At 52.1% G+C, this 18,986-nt stretch overlaps 1 protein-coding gene across 2 annotated transcripts in view; it reads right to left on the bottom strand.

The window, feature by feature from the left end:
* Positions 1 to 13,183, bottom strand: part of GRIK3 (glutamate ionotropic receptor kainate type subunit 3) — a 123,610-nt gene extending 110,427 nt beyond the window's left edge. The window contains exon 1 of one of the 2 annotated variants that reach the window (XM_069802860.1): positions 12,668 to 13,183. In XM_069802860.1, the coding sequence (XP_069658961.1) occupies positions 12,668 to 12,782 (115 nt within the window). In that variant the 5' untranslated portion in view covers positions 12,783 to 13,183. The remainder of the gene's footprint in view (positions 1 to 12,667) is intronic. The other variant, XM_069802859.1, reaches the window with a different exon arrangement.
* Between the last annotated feature and the right edge of the window lie 5,803 nt (positions 13,184 to 18,986).

Below are 18,986 nucleotides of genomic sequence, written 5' to 3'. Positions count from 1 at the left end.
GTCTCCAATTCTACTGCTAATTACAAATGCTGCATTCTGAATAATCACATTTGAGAAGGACTCATCGCTCGATTGTTTAAGAAATCAAACAACAGCAAGATGCCATGAAGTTTCTCTCTTTGTACAGAGAGCGTTTGCTAAAATTCCCAGACCTGTTCTCAGAGGCAATTTTCTGCCCAGCTCAAACTGAGCAGACTTGGGCAGCAAACACCCAGACTGTGGGGAGACTGAACCCAGGCTCTTCTTCCTCATCTAAACTACCTCTAAGCTTCAGGCTTGGTAATTTTGATTCCTCTTGCTTCCTCCCATGGTTAAATTCTCTAGATCAACCTTTTCCGACCTCACAGAGGAGAGCCAAACGATCTTCCATTTACTCAGGTCCTTGAACTGCACAAGACCAAGGTACCACGTAAGTGATGGGGAATTACATTGTCCTTCACCAGGGGTAAGCCCCCCTCCACTGGGCACAGGACACAGCACAGCACAGGCAGCGTACCACGGCAGAGATCCCAAATTAGATTAAGAACAATTTAAGCAGCCTATAACGCAAAGCAGAGCCAGAGACCAGGGCAAAAGTGACCTGAAGCATGATTTGCAGTGAATGTCTTTTTCTCTCATAAATAGGAGAGACACTGTGGGATGATTATCCACCCAGATTTATCTCTGCAGCTCCGTGTGTATCCTTCTGTGCTTAAAAATGTCTCACTGCCCTTTGCATTATTGCATTGCCCTTTACATTCATACGGCATAAACCTCTCAAGTACCGTAAAACTTACAAGGTGTAATATAATGTCATGGTTTTCTTTTACACACCATAAACAAAAGTCACTGAAAAAGGAGCACAGAAAGGGAGACGTTATTTGGCTTGACAATGATACAGGAGGAAAATATATATACAAGTACACATACATACACTCTTACACACTTAAAATCCCAAGCTGGATTGATTATCTGGCGTTGATGGATCACTTTAATGTATTACACAGATAAGGAAATTGATTATTCCATAAATCACTGTCCGCACTAAGAATCCAGTGTTAAAAAAGAAAGAGAAAATATTATAAATCTGTCTCGCACAGGCAACGAAAAAGCTTATACTTTTAAGGTTAATCATGATGTACCTTTTGCTGCACATCCAATGAAAGAACACCACCTTGGAGTTCTGCAGTGCTAAATGGCCGGTTTCACGTCCCAAAGCTCTCGAGGAAGTGAACCTTCCTCGCGTGGCTGCTCCGGCCGTTCCTGCGGAGAGCGGTGCGCTGCCAGCGGGCAGGGTGACCGGCAGGGGAAGAGGTCTCCGGCAGAGACCCCCGAGCTGGGGGAGCCACAGCAGATCGCCGGAGAGGAAGAAAGTGCCCCAAAATGCTGCGGCAGACAGGAGGCTGCAGGGAGGCTCTGATTCCCAGCCCGCTGCCTGAAGCGTGACCGCAGCCGGCCACGAGCCGGGCTCGGGGATGGGGAGCGTCCCGCGCCGTCGGCACACGGAGGGGAGAAACCCGCCTGTGCACCACGAGCCCCCAGCAGACAGCCCAGCTCCAGGGTGCGGAGTGAGAGCAGGGCAGAGGGAGCAGGAACATCACAAGAATCGGAGCAAAAAAAAGAGAACAGAGGAAGCTGGAGATAAAAAATGGAATATCTAGGACTCAGGACCTGGCCAGCAGGTTTTCTGGGACCAGCTCTGGCAGGGTTGTCTCACGTTTCTTTCTTGGTAGGGAGCTTACTTCTGCTTCCGAAGGAAAGGAGGAGGAACTAGGTGAAGTCGGAGGCTTTTAAAAAACCCAGGCAAAGCATGTCATTGAAATGCCTTATAGCAGTGTTAATAAATAACAGCAACAGCTAAGCTAACAGACATGCTTTAGAAAGGAAATACCTAATGGCTGGATGCCTTCTCTGGGGAAAAGCATTTGAAATGGTCTGTGATAAACTTCCTGTAACAGGAATCTGGAGGAAAGAATACAAATATTCCTGCAAGTTATGACTATGATATTGCCAAGCTGAGTTATTTCTACAGATCTCCAGGTGACGTCCTGGTGCCATAATGTTCCTGTGACTCTCAACACAGAAAACAGAGCAACTGCTCCAAGTCGTGTGTTGGCAGTGATTGAAAACTGCTGCAAGACGTTATTTGCCGGGTGTCCTACAGGTCTGACACTGCCCCAGAAGGCTAATACATGAATTCTCTGGAAACCACTCTCTTGCCCAAGAAACTCTACTGCCTGCACTCTAAAGTAGAAGCCAAGGAAGGCAATGAGAGAGTAGCTAATACTGTGCTCTTCAAGGATAGTTTGTCTCTCCTTCTCCAACACGGAGGATCCAGACCCTCTCACTGCCCGTGCTGCAGTCATGTGTCACCCAAACAGCAGCAGTCCTGTGACACTGTCAAAACTCGTTCTGTGCATATAAAAATGCAAATGGTTATGGAAACTGTTTGGAAACGGTCTTGATCTGCTCTAATTTTTACTAGAAAATACATGCCAGCCACCTTGTGCGGAATATGAGAGATTAATAATTCCCCTCCACTGAGGCATGAATCAGAGAGATTCAGACCAAGCAGCACCTGTTCGCTTTAAAGAAAACCTTTATTTATAGGGCAGTGAAAACAGCCATCTTTTTTTCAAACTCCCAGACACCGTAGCGATACAGACACGCACATTATTCTTCACTGATGACTTAAAGGCCAACTTTCCAGCAGAGCAGCTCCCTTTTGGCAGACACCGTTTCACGTTTGCCCGTGCCGGCAGAGCGGCGTTGTGCCCAGGGAGCAGAACCGTCGGTGCAGGGGTGGTGTGTGCAGCTCCCAAAGCAAAGCCCAGGTCTGTCCTTCATGTGAAAATCTGTTCTCGGGTCCTCTGCTAAGCATGCACTGTAGCCATTTGCTCCATTCATAACAAAATTAGCCCTGTTTCTAACACACAGCTTCTGCTGCAGCGTGGAAAAAATTCCCTAGCCCGTGTACCCAGGCAGGCGCGGTGTCTCACAGGGGGTGGAATTTAAAATTACTGCTGTGACTTCCTTCTGAGTGCTTTGAATTCACTGCAAAACTAACCAACAAGTCTAACACTTCAGTCCCAATAGACAGCCGTAACTCAGCTAAATTTGTGGGTTATACCAGATTTTATTTACTGTTTCATCCTGGGAGATAAGTAAGAGATGACAGCCATCTATTCATTAAAGTGGGGGAAAGCCGCCCACAGCTAACGCTGGTTCTCTCACCATACACTTCCACATCTTTAATTGAATTTGGATTTTGTAGTACCAGCTCTGTTATTTTAAGAACAGCTTATATTCCTATTCACCTGGGTACCGGTGAGTTCAAAGAGCTGGTCTGTTCACCTCTAAGTCCCCAGTTTGAACAAAGGACATGCTGTAGCAATCAAATGTCATTACCAGCTAATGAGCATCCAGTGGCCTATGTAAGAGCAGTCAACGGCCTCTTCCCACTCCTTATTGGACATAGGAACCACCGTTATAAGCCAAACTGCTGCAGTGGCACTAATGAATGCTCCTGAAGCTACTGTTTGCAGATGTCAAGGATGGAAGGCTAATTTAAATCAATCAGTCTCAAGAGCCTTTGTAAGGCACTTAGTGCTATGGTACCTGGGAATCTGGATACCCTTTAGTGGGGATCCCTGGGTGCCCAGTTTCCAGAGTGATGAGCAAAGTGCAAGGCCCAAATTCGAGAATTCAGCTGAATAGTTATGTATTTTTAAGTCTTTCTTTTATTCCTTTGATATTAGCTGGTTTATTTGTCTGCTTAAAAACTTTCTTGAGCAAGGATGTTTTTCTGACTCAGTAACTACACAGACTAAACTCCTAATCCAAGGTGCAAACACTCTTCATTTTGGTGTACTCTGTAGACTTAGTGTGACTTGAGCAAAAGGCCAGGCTGGACTTCAAAGACAAAAATGCAACCCAGGGGCTTTTTCTCCAGGTGGGTGAATCTTTGGTGCATCAGTTCCCAGCAGGGCTGAGCCAGACACCAGCCAGTGCCTCTCCAGACTTTCACCAGCAGCACTGGTGTCCGGTGCAAGGCAGAGGAGCACCTTCCCACTGCCCGGACTGTGGGCTTGCTTGGGGATCCTGGCAGGGAGCCTGGCAGGGAGGCTTCATTTGCTCCCGCTGTGCGATACCCAAGTGAGCCATCTCATCCCAAAGTCATGCTCACGCCCAGGCAGCTGACAAAATGTGTTACAGCACCTTTTGGCCTGCCTGGGAGAGCCTTTACCTGCAAATCCAAAGGAGCAAATTGTAGCTGAAAACCAGAGCCCTGTTCCCCAAATCTCCTGTGCCCAGATCTTTACAGTTTATCACCATCGTGCAGCACCCTGTGCCTCGCTAGAGTGACTTTTCAAGGGAGTAGTTACTGCGCAGTCTCTCTCCTCCTGATGCCAGGCTGCACGGTCTCCCCCTTTAGGGGACCTCTAATCAAGAAGCCAGAAATCTTGCATTTCCTTTTTCCGCCTCTTTGCCTTTTGTGCTATTAAGCATTGTGGCTTATTTATTCCACCACTCCTACAGCATCCTTTTCATCTCATTATTTTAAACTCCGTGATCACCAAGAGAACCCTCTCTTCTGTGCTGGTGCCTCATTACCTGAGGCTACAGAGCGTGCTGCTCTGCCCTGCTCGGGCTGTCCACCTTCCCGAGACCGCTCTGCCTTCCTCCTTTCCTGCAGCCCCAGCAAGATGGGTTCCATGCCCGTGGAGTATTTACCAGCAGTGCACAGTGACAGAAAACAGCCTCATAAAGTGAAATAACTGGTGGGTCTTCTACATCAGACACAGTGGAGAAAAACTCTCCTAGGTGAATTAGCACAGCCCAGCTTGCTACTGAAAAACTGAAAGTATTGAGGTGTTTGCTATCCCCCCAAACTGTGTGCAGCAAATAATCTGTATTATGACAGCCAGAGAAGGGTGACCTGCAGTAATGCTGCACAGTGCAGCACTGCTCTCAGACATCGTGCAGCTCTGGCCGTACCACTGACTGCGTTCTATAGCCCAAGGCCTTGGGCGATGGAGAGGTGTGTGCCTAGCCAAGACCACTCTGGGGCCAGAGCCACACAGCCCAAGTCTTTGGAAGCCCAGTCCCTCTGGCTGTTTTCCAGGTCACAATGCTTTCGTGAACATCCCAAGCCCAAGGAGGTAATACCGAATGTGCCGGTTGCTCCCTTACTACTTCACAACTCTGATTTTTATTCTAGGCATTTGACCCCACACTGAGGGGTGCTGGTTGCTGGCTGGGGCACAGCAACAAAAAACAAAGTCTGACCAGGTCCCTGGGCTAAAATATTAAATAGTACAGATACAGCAAGGTGGCCTTTTGTCACCAACGGCCAGTGTTTGCTTTCCTCTCCTTATTTACACTGCTGCAGAGGCTAAACAATTTGGTATGTGTAGGGGGAAGTTCAGAGCAGCATTGGGGATTGCCTCTGAGGCATGGGTACCCCACGGCTCTCCTGAGCAGTGTTTGCAGCCGAACAGCATTTTCCTGATTATCTTCCCTCCCGGAATAACGGAGCAGTTGCATCCATATTTGCGTATGCATGCACAATGTCTTGCTGCAGATTTAAAGCACAAGGACTGATGCTGCTGAATACTCAGGTAACGCTCGACATGGCGAGCGTCTTGTAGTACAAACCTGAGAAATGAAGCTGTAATGTCAGAGGAAGGTTCCCTGCGGGGCAGCACAGCAAGGGGGGGGCAGCAGGAGGCGAGAGCAAAAGGGGCTAACAGAGGCAGCCACAAAGAAAAGCTGGTGCTGGAGCAAAGACAAAGCAGTGAACTGAGCCTTCCATCTGCTTTAAGAGCTCTTGCTTGTGGTAAGGACCTGCATTGGTTTTAGGCTTTACTATGAGTAATAAATACTAGCACATTATCTCTGGTTTTACTGTTAATGAGCAACAGTAGTAATGTGTGAAGCCCCATCACATCTGAGTTGCCTCTGGATCAGCCCAAACTGAGAAAATCCCAGCCTAAAAAAACAAGCTTGAGTCTCTAAGGGGCACAGAAGCCCGTAGTATTCGCTGGTGGAGTGTCAGGATCCCCCATGCAGTCACTGCAAACAGCAACATCTGCGGTCACAGCAACTTCAATTCTCATGGCTTTAAGACAACCAGCGCTTCTCGTTTCACATCTATTCCCTTTGGCAACATCGCCATAGTGCAGTTTTTATCCTCGCATTCAGCCCTCAGCTCCTCTCCAATGTTTGCCTCTCTCCCCCCTCGCCCATAGAGTCCTAGTGCTTTCAACCCGTTATCTGCCTTACCCAGAGATTTCCACCAGCCTGTCTTCTAAGTATGCAAAGGAAAAAAGAAGTCTAGACAGCATCACATTAAACCTGTAGCCAAAATGAGGGAAAGGAGATTGCACAGCATAACCGGTGGAGAAACGCAATACATTGGATTATGAGGCTTAATGCTTGCTACAAACAGACTGTGCAGTGTCGGGTTTTATTTGCTATTGTGTCTCCACGAGAGACTCCAGCATCATAGCTATTCTGGCAGAGCTACTCCATGCAAATGCTTGGAAATTAGGGATGATAGCCAATACAAGAAAGAAGCGCTCAGGAGCTGGAAGGAGGAAGGTGGCCAGAAACACCCAGGCAGGGCGAGCGGCGGTGAGGCACAGTGCCCTCTGCTGATGCTGGGCCCGCAGGCTGAGCTGCCAGCCCTGTACTGACTTCTGGCACCCTACCGACGGCAGACGAGGGAAGGAAAAGCGGGATTTCATTTAGGGTTGCTAATTTAGTGAAACTGCTGATCTGTACCAAAGGAGCACTTCATTTACCAGGACAAGAGAGACCCAACTTTGCTGGAGATCGAATTACTTTTAATATTGTTCCGTGCACGACTGCATCGTGAAGGCGTTACAGAAATCTTTTCATAGCATCATCCTCCGTTTAGTTGCATCAGTAAAAACAGCCAGAGATGGAGAGACTAAGTGTGAAGAGGCGGCGACAAAACCCGAAGTGGCGATGCGGCACGAGCAGGCAGGTTTCCCTGCGAAGGCGAGCGTGTCCCCCCCGGGCAGAGGCAGTGCCAGGCGCAGGGCAGAGCGACCACATCCATCCGTGCACGCAAAGTCCACGCAAGGCTCCTTCACTGCTCAAGTTTTGCATAAATCTGCCACCTTCCAGCCCGTGGGGATGTCGATGTGCTGGTGCACGCGGTCAGGGGAACGTGCCCGCTCTGAGGAAGCAGCCCAGCACTAAGTAGGTCTGTTTATTTTGGCGGTACTCCTGCCCTATGATGAATGAAGGCCTATTTTATTCTGGTTTGTGGTTTGATCTTAATTTCCTGTATGAAGTTCTCAAGAGGATGCCAAGATCAAATAATTAGACTATTCTGCGATAAAGAGGTAACATTGTTATTCAAATGTATTCAGAATTAATTTACCACCAAACAATTTACACTGCCACCCTTATATCCTGCTGAAATTACTAGAATACGTTATCTGACACACAAAGCATCTCGTGACCTGAAATAACTTCATCAACCATTAAAGGCTTGAGCAATGGGTGCGTGGCCACAGAAGTACACACAGAAACGCAGGAGAAGCCACAAAGGCAGCAACAGAGTGATTTAAAAACAGGAAAAACGAAACAAAAAAATAGCGCTTTACTTGCAACGGCGAAGAGGCAGAAAGCAGAATCCTGACGCAGCCCACCGGTGTGCTTGGCCCCAGGAGGGTCGGGGGCCAGATCCTCATCTCGGGCGCTCGCGTGAGACCCGTGGGTGCTGATGCCGGTTCACAAGCCGCAGCACGCGGGGTCCGTCCGAGCCCGCTCCCGCTGCTCGGCCAGGTGCCTCTTGGCCAGGAGAAACCCAGCTCTGCTTTCCGCGTGCTTATCCTCCAAAGCGGGGAGCAAACGGCAGGGGTGTGGGCAGTCAGGCTGCCCGCAGGGAAGATTCCCCAATTAACGTTTTCTGAGCCTGCGGGCTGGTCTCGGGTGCTGTGAAGCTGCTTCTCTGAAGCCATTTGCTCCGCGAAGGGGGAAGCATATTGATCTTAGCTCAATTTCTGCTTGCTCTTACCCCGCCACGTTTCATCGCCTCGCCGGCCACGGAGAGAGATTCCTCACTGCTTCGCACCCGGCGATGCCAGGCCCCGGGCAGCCCAGGACGGGGGGGGCTCGGACAGCCGGGGGGGGTCGGGCAAACGCGCACCGCCATCGGTTTAGAGGAAAAGGGTGAAAAGGCGAGTCTCGGCCAGCGCGCGCCCCATGTTCTGGGGGAGAACCCCCCACCCAGGGGTCAGCGGGTGCAGGTGGGGTCCCGGTGCCGTCCAGCGCCGGAGCCCCGGCTGGCGAGCCGGGCTGGACCGTCCTCCCACCCCTCCGCGAAGGACACGGGCCAAACCCGTCATCGAGCACGGGCTGAACGGAAAAACGCTCGAGCTGCCTCTCTGCAGATTCCCTCTCCTGCATCCACATACCCCATAGCCCTGCAGCTCCCAGCCCTGTGGGCACTGCCTTTTTCAGCCTGGAAAAGCCTGCTTTTGCCTTTATTTTTAAAAATAAAACTTCATTTGCAGAGTGTGGGAAGGTGATTTCAAAATAAAATTCCAGACAGGCATAATAAGCCTCAGAAAAGCCAATCGCATAGAGGAGGATAATTATCCACAGAATTTGTTTTCTATGTATTTATATAAAATAATCAATGACTTTTTTTCCCACACAGACTCCAATCCAATTCGATTGTCTTTTCTGTGTTACTTGCAAATCATACCAACAATCAATGCCCTGACCCCTTCTCTATGCAAACACGGCTTAGAAAGAGACTACAAGAAGTAAAATCCGATAAATTCCTCCATGCAGGACTGTTTGTTTAAAAGCTTAGCTGGAGCCCGATCCTGTTCACGGCGACTTCAGTGCCACAAGAGCGGGACTGTCAAACATGCTTGAGGTCTAATCATTGCCACAAATATCAGCGGGAGTAGAACCTTAGTAAAAAAACCCAGAACCAAAGCAAGAACCCAGAGGTGAAGGGGCTTCCTTTTAAAAGGTAGAAAGCAAAATGAACTCCCTCCCAGGCACAGCGCGCTTCCCCTGCAGAGGAGGGGCGAGGCGAGCCTGCAGCCGGGGTTTTGGGGGGGACCCCAGCACAGGGTAGGCTGGGGACCCTGCCTGTCACCACCCGCCCACAGAGGGGGTGGCGAGGGGGTGGCAGATGCCTCTTGTGCCGCTCTCCTCGCGGGAGCAGGGGTGGCCAAGGGAAGCGATGGCAGCAGGGCCGTGCGGTTTTGGTGTCACCTCCTCAGCAGCACTTGAATACAAACAAAACCACTAATCAACAAATGCAAGTGCTAAAATTGGACTGACGGCTCCTGTGGTCTATTTTTTACAATTACTTATTAATCTCAAACCGTTGGCATCCATCCGGTCTGCACGTATATCTTGCTAACACATCATCCATCAAAATAATAACTCTGAGTAATTTCTGATGATGCTTCAGCAAAGCACGGCAATTGAAACCAGTCTGCTATGAAACACCAGTCCTTCAGGCTCCACGTGTGACACTGTTTCCAGTCATCCCACATTGCTTTGTTAGGGCCGGTACCACCAGGCTCTACAAAATGGCATCAAGCTCTCGTCTGTCACTTTGAAGGGGTGCTACTACTGCTTTTTAATCTAAGAGAAAGGTTAGATAAATAGGCTATCTACGATAGCTTAATCATCTTGCACTTACTGCTTTTACTATATGAGGGGCATGATATTGCAAATACTCAGCTGCTCAGTGCAGCACTTAATAACAGGTATAATCTCACTGATCTCATCCACAGTCAGGGCTGGCAGTATCACAGACTACCACTCAGTCACAGTGGTGTAAACATGGAGTAACTCCACTCACGCTGTTACAGTTATCTGTCTTTATAGCAGAATAACTCAGAGCTGAATCAAGCACCCTGAGTACGCAGCAGGTCTAGATGTTGTTTTCTGATACAGCATTTTCAAATATTTAACAGATTGCATAATAATTGAACAGCTGTCGAACAGGCTTCAGATACAAATTCCTACTTAATAAAAAAAATCCAGCAACGAGGCACAGAGTTTCTTTGTATGTGTGTATGTATAGATTATGTTTAGATGTGTAGATTAAATATTTATATTTTACTCATGAGAGAAAGAGTGCTTTTGGCTTTTCCTTCCCTTTCTTAAATCTCGCTCCCTGTATTTATTTTAATAGTCAGCTTCACAGGAAAACAAGAGAGCCTTGAAAAGTTAGCAGTTTTCTCTCTGGTCTGATTTTCATTCTAAAACAATGCTTACTGAAGTGTTCTCCACTTCTTGGCATAACCTAATAATTAAAAGAATTACTTGAAAGCCAGGGCAGCTTTGCACAAATTAATGCAGGGGGAAGAGGCTGCAATTTTCCAGTGGGCTGAAAAGGAGGTAAAAATTATGCCAGTTTTAGCTGAGAGCGAAGGTAAGCAGAGATCTCCCCGCAGCCCCATTTAAAGCCTTTTTCTGATCATTAAGTTTCTTATTTTACTGATCAAGAAAAAGGTTAGGGTATTTCTCAGCAATTAAAGCAAGGCCGTTCCTGCGGAAGGCTCGGCAGTGCTGGCAGAGGTGGTGCACAGCAGAGCTCCCACGGCGGGCAGCCCTGCCTGCCTGCTGGCCGCCTTGCTGCGTCTGCACCAGCCCCGCCGGGCGTCCCCCCTCGCCCTGCTCCTGGGGCGGCCTCCGAGCTGGGCCGGGGAGCTCTGGGCGAAGGGGAGCAGCGCTCCGGCAAAACCCAAGGGATTTCGATGAAAGGCCGGCGGCAGTTGCCGGGTTGAAAGCTCCTCCATCCTTTTGTGCAATTGCTTTTGAGCCCTGTCCAGAAAATCCATTTTCAGGACAACCGAGGCGCCTGGCCTTGAGACTGAACGTCTCCACAGAGCCACAGGGACGCTCCTGGGCCTGAACGTCTCCCACGACCCACGCTGGCATTCCCGCACCCGCCCTCCCTAGCGACTTCAGCCCGTTCCCCTGCGAGCATCTTCTTGCGCAGCAGCAGCCCCTTGCACGCCTCCTCCGGAGCGTCAGCCTGGCGGCACGCCGGCTCTGGCCACCAAGGATCAGGCCCGCTGCTGCCAAGGCGAAAGCGGGACGAGCTGCGAGCCTGGCACCCCAGCTGCGAGGGAACCCCCCCAGGGCACATGGCTTACGGTCCCGACGGGGATCCGCGCCCTGGGACCCGTTGGGAAGAGAAACGTCGCCGCCGCGCTGCGGTGCTCTCGGTGGGGCCAGGCTGGGGATAGACGGGGGGGCTCTGCCACGGCACAGCGGGACGCCTCCTCCCTGCTCGCGCGGTGGGACCGGCGAAGCCCGGCGTGCCCTGTCAGCGGCATCGGGAGCTTTCCTGGGAGTGGGCTTCTGTCGCACAAAACATTTCCAGCTGTTCCAGGCTGCGGCTGAGCATACCAAGCAGCTTGGCTCTAGCAAAAGTTCAGCAGCCGCCAGGGCCCAGGCCCCAGAGGCAGGTCCATTAACCTTTTCCACCAACATTTCTGGCACTACAACACGCGCAGGACCACGTCTGCCTGGAGTGCCTTCCTCACAGACGTCCCGGGGAGAGCAGATGTTCACCCTGCAGGAATCAAGCCCTTGTCCGTGAGACAATCTGGGCCATGCAGTTGCTCGAAACCGTGCTGGAGGTGACAGTGTTTCACTTCAGAAAGCGGCTGTCCCTCAGGACTGGCATTTTTCTCTTACTGGCTTTCACACTGCTGCTGTGCAGTTGCACTGGGATAAATAAGACCTATTTTTTCCACTTTAAAATATTCACAGATCTGTTCAGTTTTCACTAGTTTCTCTGGCTTAGAATTAGGTCCCTGAAAAGACAGGTAAACCTGTCCCTATAATTTTTACTGGGCAGACAGCAAATCCCTGGGAATGTGCACTGATGGCGAAGTACATGGGATGTAACAGGCAATCCGTGCCGTTCTTTACATGACGCGCTTCAAACAAGTATCTCGTTTAATTAGAAAAAGAAAGATCGTAGGCTCTTTCCCAAGCTGTTATCTGTGCAATTACTTTATGTAACATTATTAAAAATTAATTTTCCCCAGAACCTCAGAAATTGAATGCAACACGCCTGGCCCTCGGCACCAGCTGCGGCGTAGCCAGCCCGCTGGCACCCTCCGGGCAGCGGGGCTCGGTGCCGCGGGCCCCCCCCGGCCCCGGGGCTGCCTGTCCCTTGTGCCGGGCACCTCTGGCCCTGGGGCAAAGCACCTCCGCACAGCACCCCTATTGCGGCAGGCTCGGCACCCTCCTCGCACTGGCACAGCACCTCTCCTCGCACCGGGCACCGCAGCCCTCCTCGGAGCAGGCTCGGCACCCCCCATCTCCGGGGGCTCGGCACCTGCCCGCTCCGGCGACAGAGCGCCCCTCCGGGGGCTCAGCACCCCCAGTCTCCTCTTTGCACCGTGCCCAGCACCCCCACCGCCCCGCGCCCAGCACCCCCACCGCCCCGCGCCCAGGGCGGCTGCTCGCACCGGCCGCGCTCCCCCCCCCCGGCCCGGCTCGGCTCGGCTCGGCACCCCTCCGTGCCGGGACGCGGCCCCTCGCCCGCCGGCCCCGTCCTGCCCGTCCCCGGCCGGCGCATCCCCCCGGCCCCGGCCCCGCGCCCCGAACTTCGCCCCGCGGCTGCCGGCCCGTCCCGGCGGGGAGAGGCGGCCCTTACCGATCCGGATGACATGCGGCATCCCGTGCGAGCACTGGCCCCAGAAGCCGCCGACCAGGAGCGCTGCCCAGTATTCCCAGAGCACGCCGCGGAGAGCCGGCCAGAGATGGGGCATCGTTGGGGAGGGCGCGGGGGGGGGGGGGCCGGCGCGGCCCTACGGCCCCAGGGGCAGCGGGGGAGCGGGCGGCTGCTGCCCGGGGCTCAGGCGGAGGAGCGGCCGGTCGGCGCCGAGGCCGGACCGCTCATGGCACATCTTAGTGCGGCCGCGCCGGCCCGTCCCGCGGCAGCCGCTCCGCGCCGAGCCCAGCCCTGCCGTGCCGTGCCGTGCCGTTCCGAGCCGGTGCCGGTGCCGGTGTCGGTGCCGGTGTCGGTGCCGGTGCCGGGCGGGCGGCACCTGCGGAGCCGGGGCTGCCGGTGCGCCCGCAGGAGCGGCTCTGTCCCCTCCTACCGCTGATGCGCGCGGCTCGCGCAAAGCCCCGGCGTGGAGCGTGCACACACTCACACGCGCACACCGACACACGCCGACACACGCTGACACACGCACACACCCCCCTCCACACACACCCCCCCCCCCCGACACGCTCCGGCACCGGCACCCGCCCGCTCCCCCCGGGCCGAGGGCAGCCCCGGCGGCGGGCGCGGGGCGGGAGGCGGCCGGCGACCCTCGGGCGGGGACCGCGGAGGGGCGGCGGGAGGCGGCACCGGGGGTCCCGGCAGCCCCCCGGGGGGCAGCCCCCTCCGTCCCCTCCGCCCCCGCCGGCCTCCCGTCCCGCGGATCCCGGGGTGCCCGGTGGCCTCCGAGCCCCCGGCGGTCCCGCCGTCCCCTAGGACGGCCCCGGGGGTCCCGCCGTCCCCTAGGATGGCGCCGGGGGTCCCGCCGCCGGGCGCCGGGCGAGGCGGGGCAGCATCCCTCGGGCCGGGGCCCGGCCGCCCCCGGGGGCGGCGGGCGGGTAGCGGGGGGCCGGGGCCGCTGGCGTGGCGGGACCGGCGAGCGGGCGGCCGGCCGGGGCTCCGCAGCCCCGGAGTTTAATGACCTCGGTGACAGAGACAAAGGGCCGCACATGCAGCCGATAAGTAGGCTGCTTTGTCAACTTGCCGGGCTAGGCTAGGGCGAATTTATTTTTTCCTCATTTAAATAATTTGATCTATTCCATCACTTCCAATCGCTCCCATTTGCCAGCTGTCTGCTAACTACATCGCCTGGAACATCTGAAGAGCAAATCTTTAATTTTCTTACAAACATACTATTACTCCGTATCTGTTCATCTTTTTAATTTTCCTTGGCTGTTGCCTTCCCCAGCAGCGAGCTCAGCGTGCTCTGCGCTGTGAGAAAAGCTGATGGCTGTCCTGCACTCGAGCGACCCATCCCAGGCCAGCTGCCGCTAGCCTGCATGTATGAAGTGGAGGAGGGGACATACGCAAATCATTACCGGTCTAAAACTCAAGGAAAAGTTCCTGGGTGTTGCATCTGGCAGCAGAGAGCGAGCACACTGACTGACGCAGTGGGGCAGACACGCCGGGAGGGGGGATCCCCTGCATGCTCATCGCAGTGGTGTCTGATCTCTGGCTGTTGCTGTACAGCAGGAGCAGTGGGGGATTGGCCAGGGTATCTGATAGCTGTCATCATCGGGGAATCGTAAGGAAAAGCTGGAAGAGTCTCTGGGGGACCAGCCCTTCCAGGAGATGCTGGCGTAAGTCTTCCTACCGCCTGCAGCGGTGCCTCCCGGGGCACCCAGTGCCTTGGTCTAACTCGTGCTTCGTTTGGGGCGATGGGAAGGTACCCCAGAGCATGACCCGCGTTCTCAGCATTGTGTCATGGTGGAGGAGACTTTTCCTTACTCCTACCTAAGAGTCAAGCCAGAGAGGCAAAGGCACCACTCAGCATCTTCAAAGCACTGTGCCGAAGTTCGGTCTCAGAGGACTTTACTGTTTATTGTGGGCAGGCTGAGGCTCCAACTTCCAGCAGGCAGTCTTCTTGCCAGTGTCAAAGACAGTTACAGAAGAGAGTGTCTCATGTTAAGGATATTTTTATCCCTCATGACACCAAAAAGGATAAGATTTAGCAAAAGGCCATGGAAGAAATTTTCTTTACTTATTGCTTAAATGAAGGACAGCTGTTTCTGTGAACCTGTTACAAAATTAAATGTCACAACCTGGTGAATCTTTGCACCTGGAGATAAAAAAAGCCCCACAAACCTATTGGGAGAGAGAGGGTAGAGAGGGTTACTTCAGCTGTGGCTGTTCTTTACTCTTGCAGACTCCAGCACGTAGAGAAGTTTGATTTTCAGTAACTTGGGACAAGAGGTTCAGATTTTGTTCACTGTTTAAATGGAAATGTAGCTAGGATGATCTATTCTGTTAGTTCATTAGTGTCAAGATGCTGCTTTTTGCTGGCACCAGCCACTAATAAGGCTCTAACCTTTGCTTCAGCCTCTGGATCCTACTGCAGTACCAGCACAAATAGTTTATTTCTTTTTATCTTATTTGATTAGTATCTGGTGGGTGTATGGAGGTCATGAATAGTCCTTGTCATGTATGTAGGTCAGAGAAGTAAGTCTGCGCTGCTCAGGAAGGCAGGACAGGAGCAATCATTTATCAGAAGTTAGATAGCAAACCAAACCAAACGTGCCTGGGCACCAGGCAGAGGTGTGCTCTGTAGCTGCAGGGCTCCTTGTGCGGCCTTTCCTTCCCAAAGCAATCCGAGTAATGTGCAGCAGAACAGCAGATCATGGCTGGGTTTCCCTTCCCTCCTATTCCCGAATTCCCACACTGTCCCCCATCCCCACCCCTTGCATGTGCCTTGGCAGCGCTCCTCTCTTCTGGCAGCCCCCTGCTGCCCTCCAAGGGCATCCCAGGGCTGCTCTGTGTCATGATTAAAAAGAGGGTATTTTTGAAACTACTCTTAGATGTTACACCATAGTTGCCTTAGTTTGTTTCTTTTTTTCCCCCAGAAAGACTATTTGACTCCCTATATTTATTACCTGTGGATACACTGCACTGGGGTCCACACCTGTGAGCAATGACCTTTACCCATTAGGCCAAACTCTCCATCAGCTGTGGTGGAGCTAGGTCGTTAGCTCATAATTATAGCACAGACAAAATGGCTGGGGGGGAAAACCCACACGTACCTGTGAGACTAACAGAGCACCTTATGGGCCCAGTGCTCCGTCGCGGTGCTCCCATGGGTAAGTGCTACCTGGCTCTGCTCTGGGTGGGATGCTGCCTGAACTGTGTGTCCAGTGTGGGCAGCCAGCCTTTCCTTGGGAGACCAGGCAGGGGGATTTCTGCTGGGGGAAGCTGGGGCCTTATTCAGGAATCTGTGGCTGTTGCCTTGCTGAAGGACAATCAAAGTTAGCAGAAGGGCTTTGGCGTTCTTCTACGATTTGTTACAGTGATGCTAAAAATATAAGATATTTGCCCAGTTCACAACTGCTGTGAAAATAGCTTTAATGCCGGAATTCATCATTTCATTTATATCAATTAGTGCGAACTCTCTGCTGTATTTATTACTTAGGAACATAGCGTACCATTTAGAAGAAGCTGTTTGGTTATTCCTAGTTTGTTATGAGGATATTTGGATGTGTTAGATTTTTGTGCTGCCTTTTTCACAGAGAATACATGTGGTATTTAGAGCTCCATTTATTACACAGGTAGGTCTCTGATAATTGCGTACATTTCACAGGTTTTTTTATATACATAAAAATTTCAGTTCTTTCACCTACAAATAAAGCTGTAGATTTATGGATATTCCAAAAACTATGGATGTAAGCCTTTATTTTTGAGTATGAAAAGGAACTGCTTGCAAAAGTGGAAAAAACATTGAAATTATTAGTATCTAGGGAAAAATGTTGATTGACGAAGCACCTTTTCAAATAAGATTCATGCTTCAGAGCAGCAGCAGAAGTATGAACCTTGCAGAAAGAGACATAAGCATTTCTATAGCTGTGGCAGTTTTCCATACTAATGAAGAAAAAGGGGCTTTTCTTTATTTTTTTTAATGGTATCTAAACTGGTTCATTTGAATTAGCTACATCCACATGCATTTTGTTTAGATTTATATGCATCAGGTGTAATATAACTACAATCAATGTGAGTTATGAGGCCCAGTGCTCACATTACTGAGATTCATGTGCTGAAGTCGTCTCCTCAAATACTAGAGTAAATACACCGGCGCTGGGAAATGCAGATTTCTGGGACTTGAGTGCCCTCTACTGAAACAGTCCCAGCTAGCCCTTAACTTTGACACCCAGCAGCTTGATTGATGGGTTGCTAAATTAAATTTAAGCCTGCGGTTCACGGGTTCACCGTTATGAAGAATGCCTCCTTTCTTTCCTCTCCTGTCTGCTTGTGCGCTTGTTTCTTCTCCCTTCCCAGCTTTCAACGCTCTGGTTTTAATTCTGACTCCTCCTGCAGCTCTACATATGCCACAGTAGATTTTCTTTTTTTTTTTTTTAAATGGCAAGTTTAGATACAGTAGGGATTCCTTCTGAAATAATCATCTGGGGAGCTGTAATTGCACTGATGAGCGCCGAGGGCTGCATTAGGCTGGGCACGGCAGCACCCACGGGGAGAAGCCGGCTTTGCCCCAAAGAGCTTGGGTCTGTTCGGCGCTTTGTTACCGTGAAAGGCATTGACTCCTTGCGAGCAGCCGGGATGAGGTGACAGTGCCACCCGTGCTCTAGGAGCTCTCGCAAAAGCAAGAAACCATGTTTGCCCCCACAAACTTATTGTAATTTTGTGTTAGATTTTGCTTGTTGTGGGGGGAAAGAGGAAAAATTTCCACTTCCCACTCAGCATTTCATCTGTAATGGGAAAAGCGCAGTGTTTCCCTGTGCTTCGCCCGCAGCCCGAGCAGGGGTTTCTCTTGCAGCAGCACAGCGATGCTCAGGGCGGCGATGGAGGCACCGGGCGGTTCTGCCACCCCCGCCGGGGGGCGAGGGGCTGAGGGAAAGGCCAGAAACCGCTCGCGTGGTGTACAACGTGTTGCCCGACAGATGACTTGAATGTCTGGAGATTGCCCACTTCTGAAGTTTTTATCGGGTTTAGTCTAAGTAATTTCATGCGAGCTTGCCAGGGAAGGGTGTTTTGTGGTGCATTCTGCTCTCTAAGTCCTTGCATAGCGCGGCAGGTGGGGTGGGCATCGGAGCAGGTAGGGAAACGTGGTTTTTTTCTGCAATCTGTGTTACAGAGTAATACTGCTAGAAGAATTGTTGCTGCACTACACTGCATATATTTGTGTTGGAACATACTGTGGTGTAATAGCTGGTTTGAAATGTATCCAGTTCTGCTGAATATATTATCGTGAAAGTCAGGCAAATGCACTGGGAGAATGCGAGCTCCTGTCAAACCAGAGAGCAGAAACGCTCCGCAGAAACTGTGAAAATGAGAAGGGAGTTGGTACCAACTGCTGCTCTCGCATTCTTGTGCGGGGATGTTTGCAGGGGCCAACGCTACAGGGAAAACTCTGATCAGAGCCATGTGCAGGGCCTGAGCGTCTCAACAGATCAAAGGCTTCTTCACTCCTGTCTGTGAAGCAGTTGGCATCGCCTGCCTTTGTGCAAACTCCCTCCTCACACCGAGCGGCCGGCGCAGGAGCCGAGTGCTGGGGCTGGGACCCGGCAGGTCCCTGCTGTTGGCTGGTCTCTGCCAGCAGAGCTGGTGGGAGCAGGTAGGAGGTTTTGTTCCCAGTGTCCCCAGCCTGGCAACAGATGGGAACTGGCTCTTTCTTCACCCGGGTGGTATTTGCATCACCAATTTCTTCCACCACCCCCTTTCCAGCTGGGGCAGACCTGGGGGGTGAGACCAGGGCTGTGACAGTGCTGGGAGAGCCAGCACGCAGCCCTTAATGAAACGACGGCGACCAGAGAAGTTTGCCAGACTTTCCTGCCTGGAGCTGGTTTAACTAAGGCTAATGGACGCTCTTCGCATGAGAAAATAACAAGGGGGGGAAATCTTGTTTTTATTTTTAATCAGTTATGCCACACTTTGCCCTGTCTGAGGGTCCCCTCCTGGCTCACAGCAGTGTCACGCACCTGGCAGGAATCCAGCCGGGTCTTTGCACCAGCACCCCACGGCCACCATAGGGGGATGGCTGCTTCTTGGAGGTCTGGTTGCTTTTGCCCGGGAGGGGACAGCAGAAACGCAAGACCCTCGGGTGGTGGTGGGAGGTGGTTCAGCCGCCCCAGCGCTGATGCTGGGGTGGCCGCATCTGTGCCAGCTCTCGCAGCGGGACTCTCGCTGGGCACCTCCCCGGCAGGAACTGCTTTGATCAGCCACTTCTTTTGAAGCGATCTTGGGTTTGAACCTGGAGGTGGGCTGG

This window comes from Haliaeetus albicilla, chromosome 16 (assembly GCF_947461875.1).
Source record: "Haliaeetus albicilla chromosome 16, bHalAlb1.1, whole genome shotgun sequence".
In the NCBI taxonomy this organism is placed as follows: domain Eukaryota; kingdom Metazoa; phylum Chordata; class Aves; order Accipitriformes; family Accipitridae; genus Haliaeetus; species Haliaeetus albicilla.
This window is presented reverse-complemented; position numbering and strand designations above follow the sequence as displayed.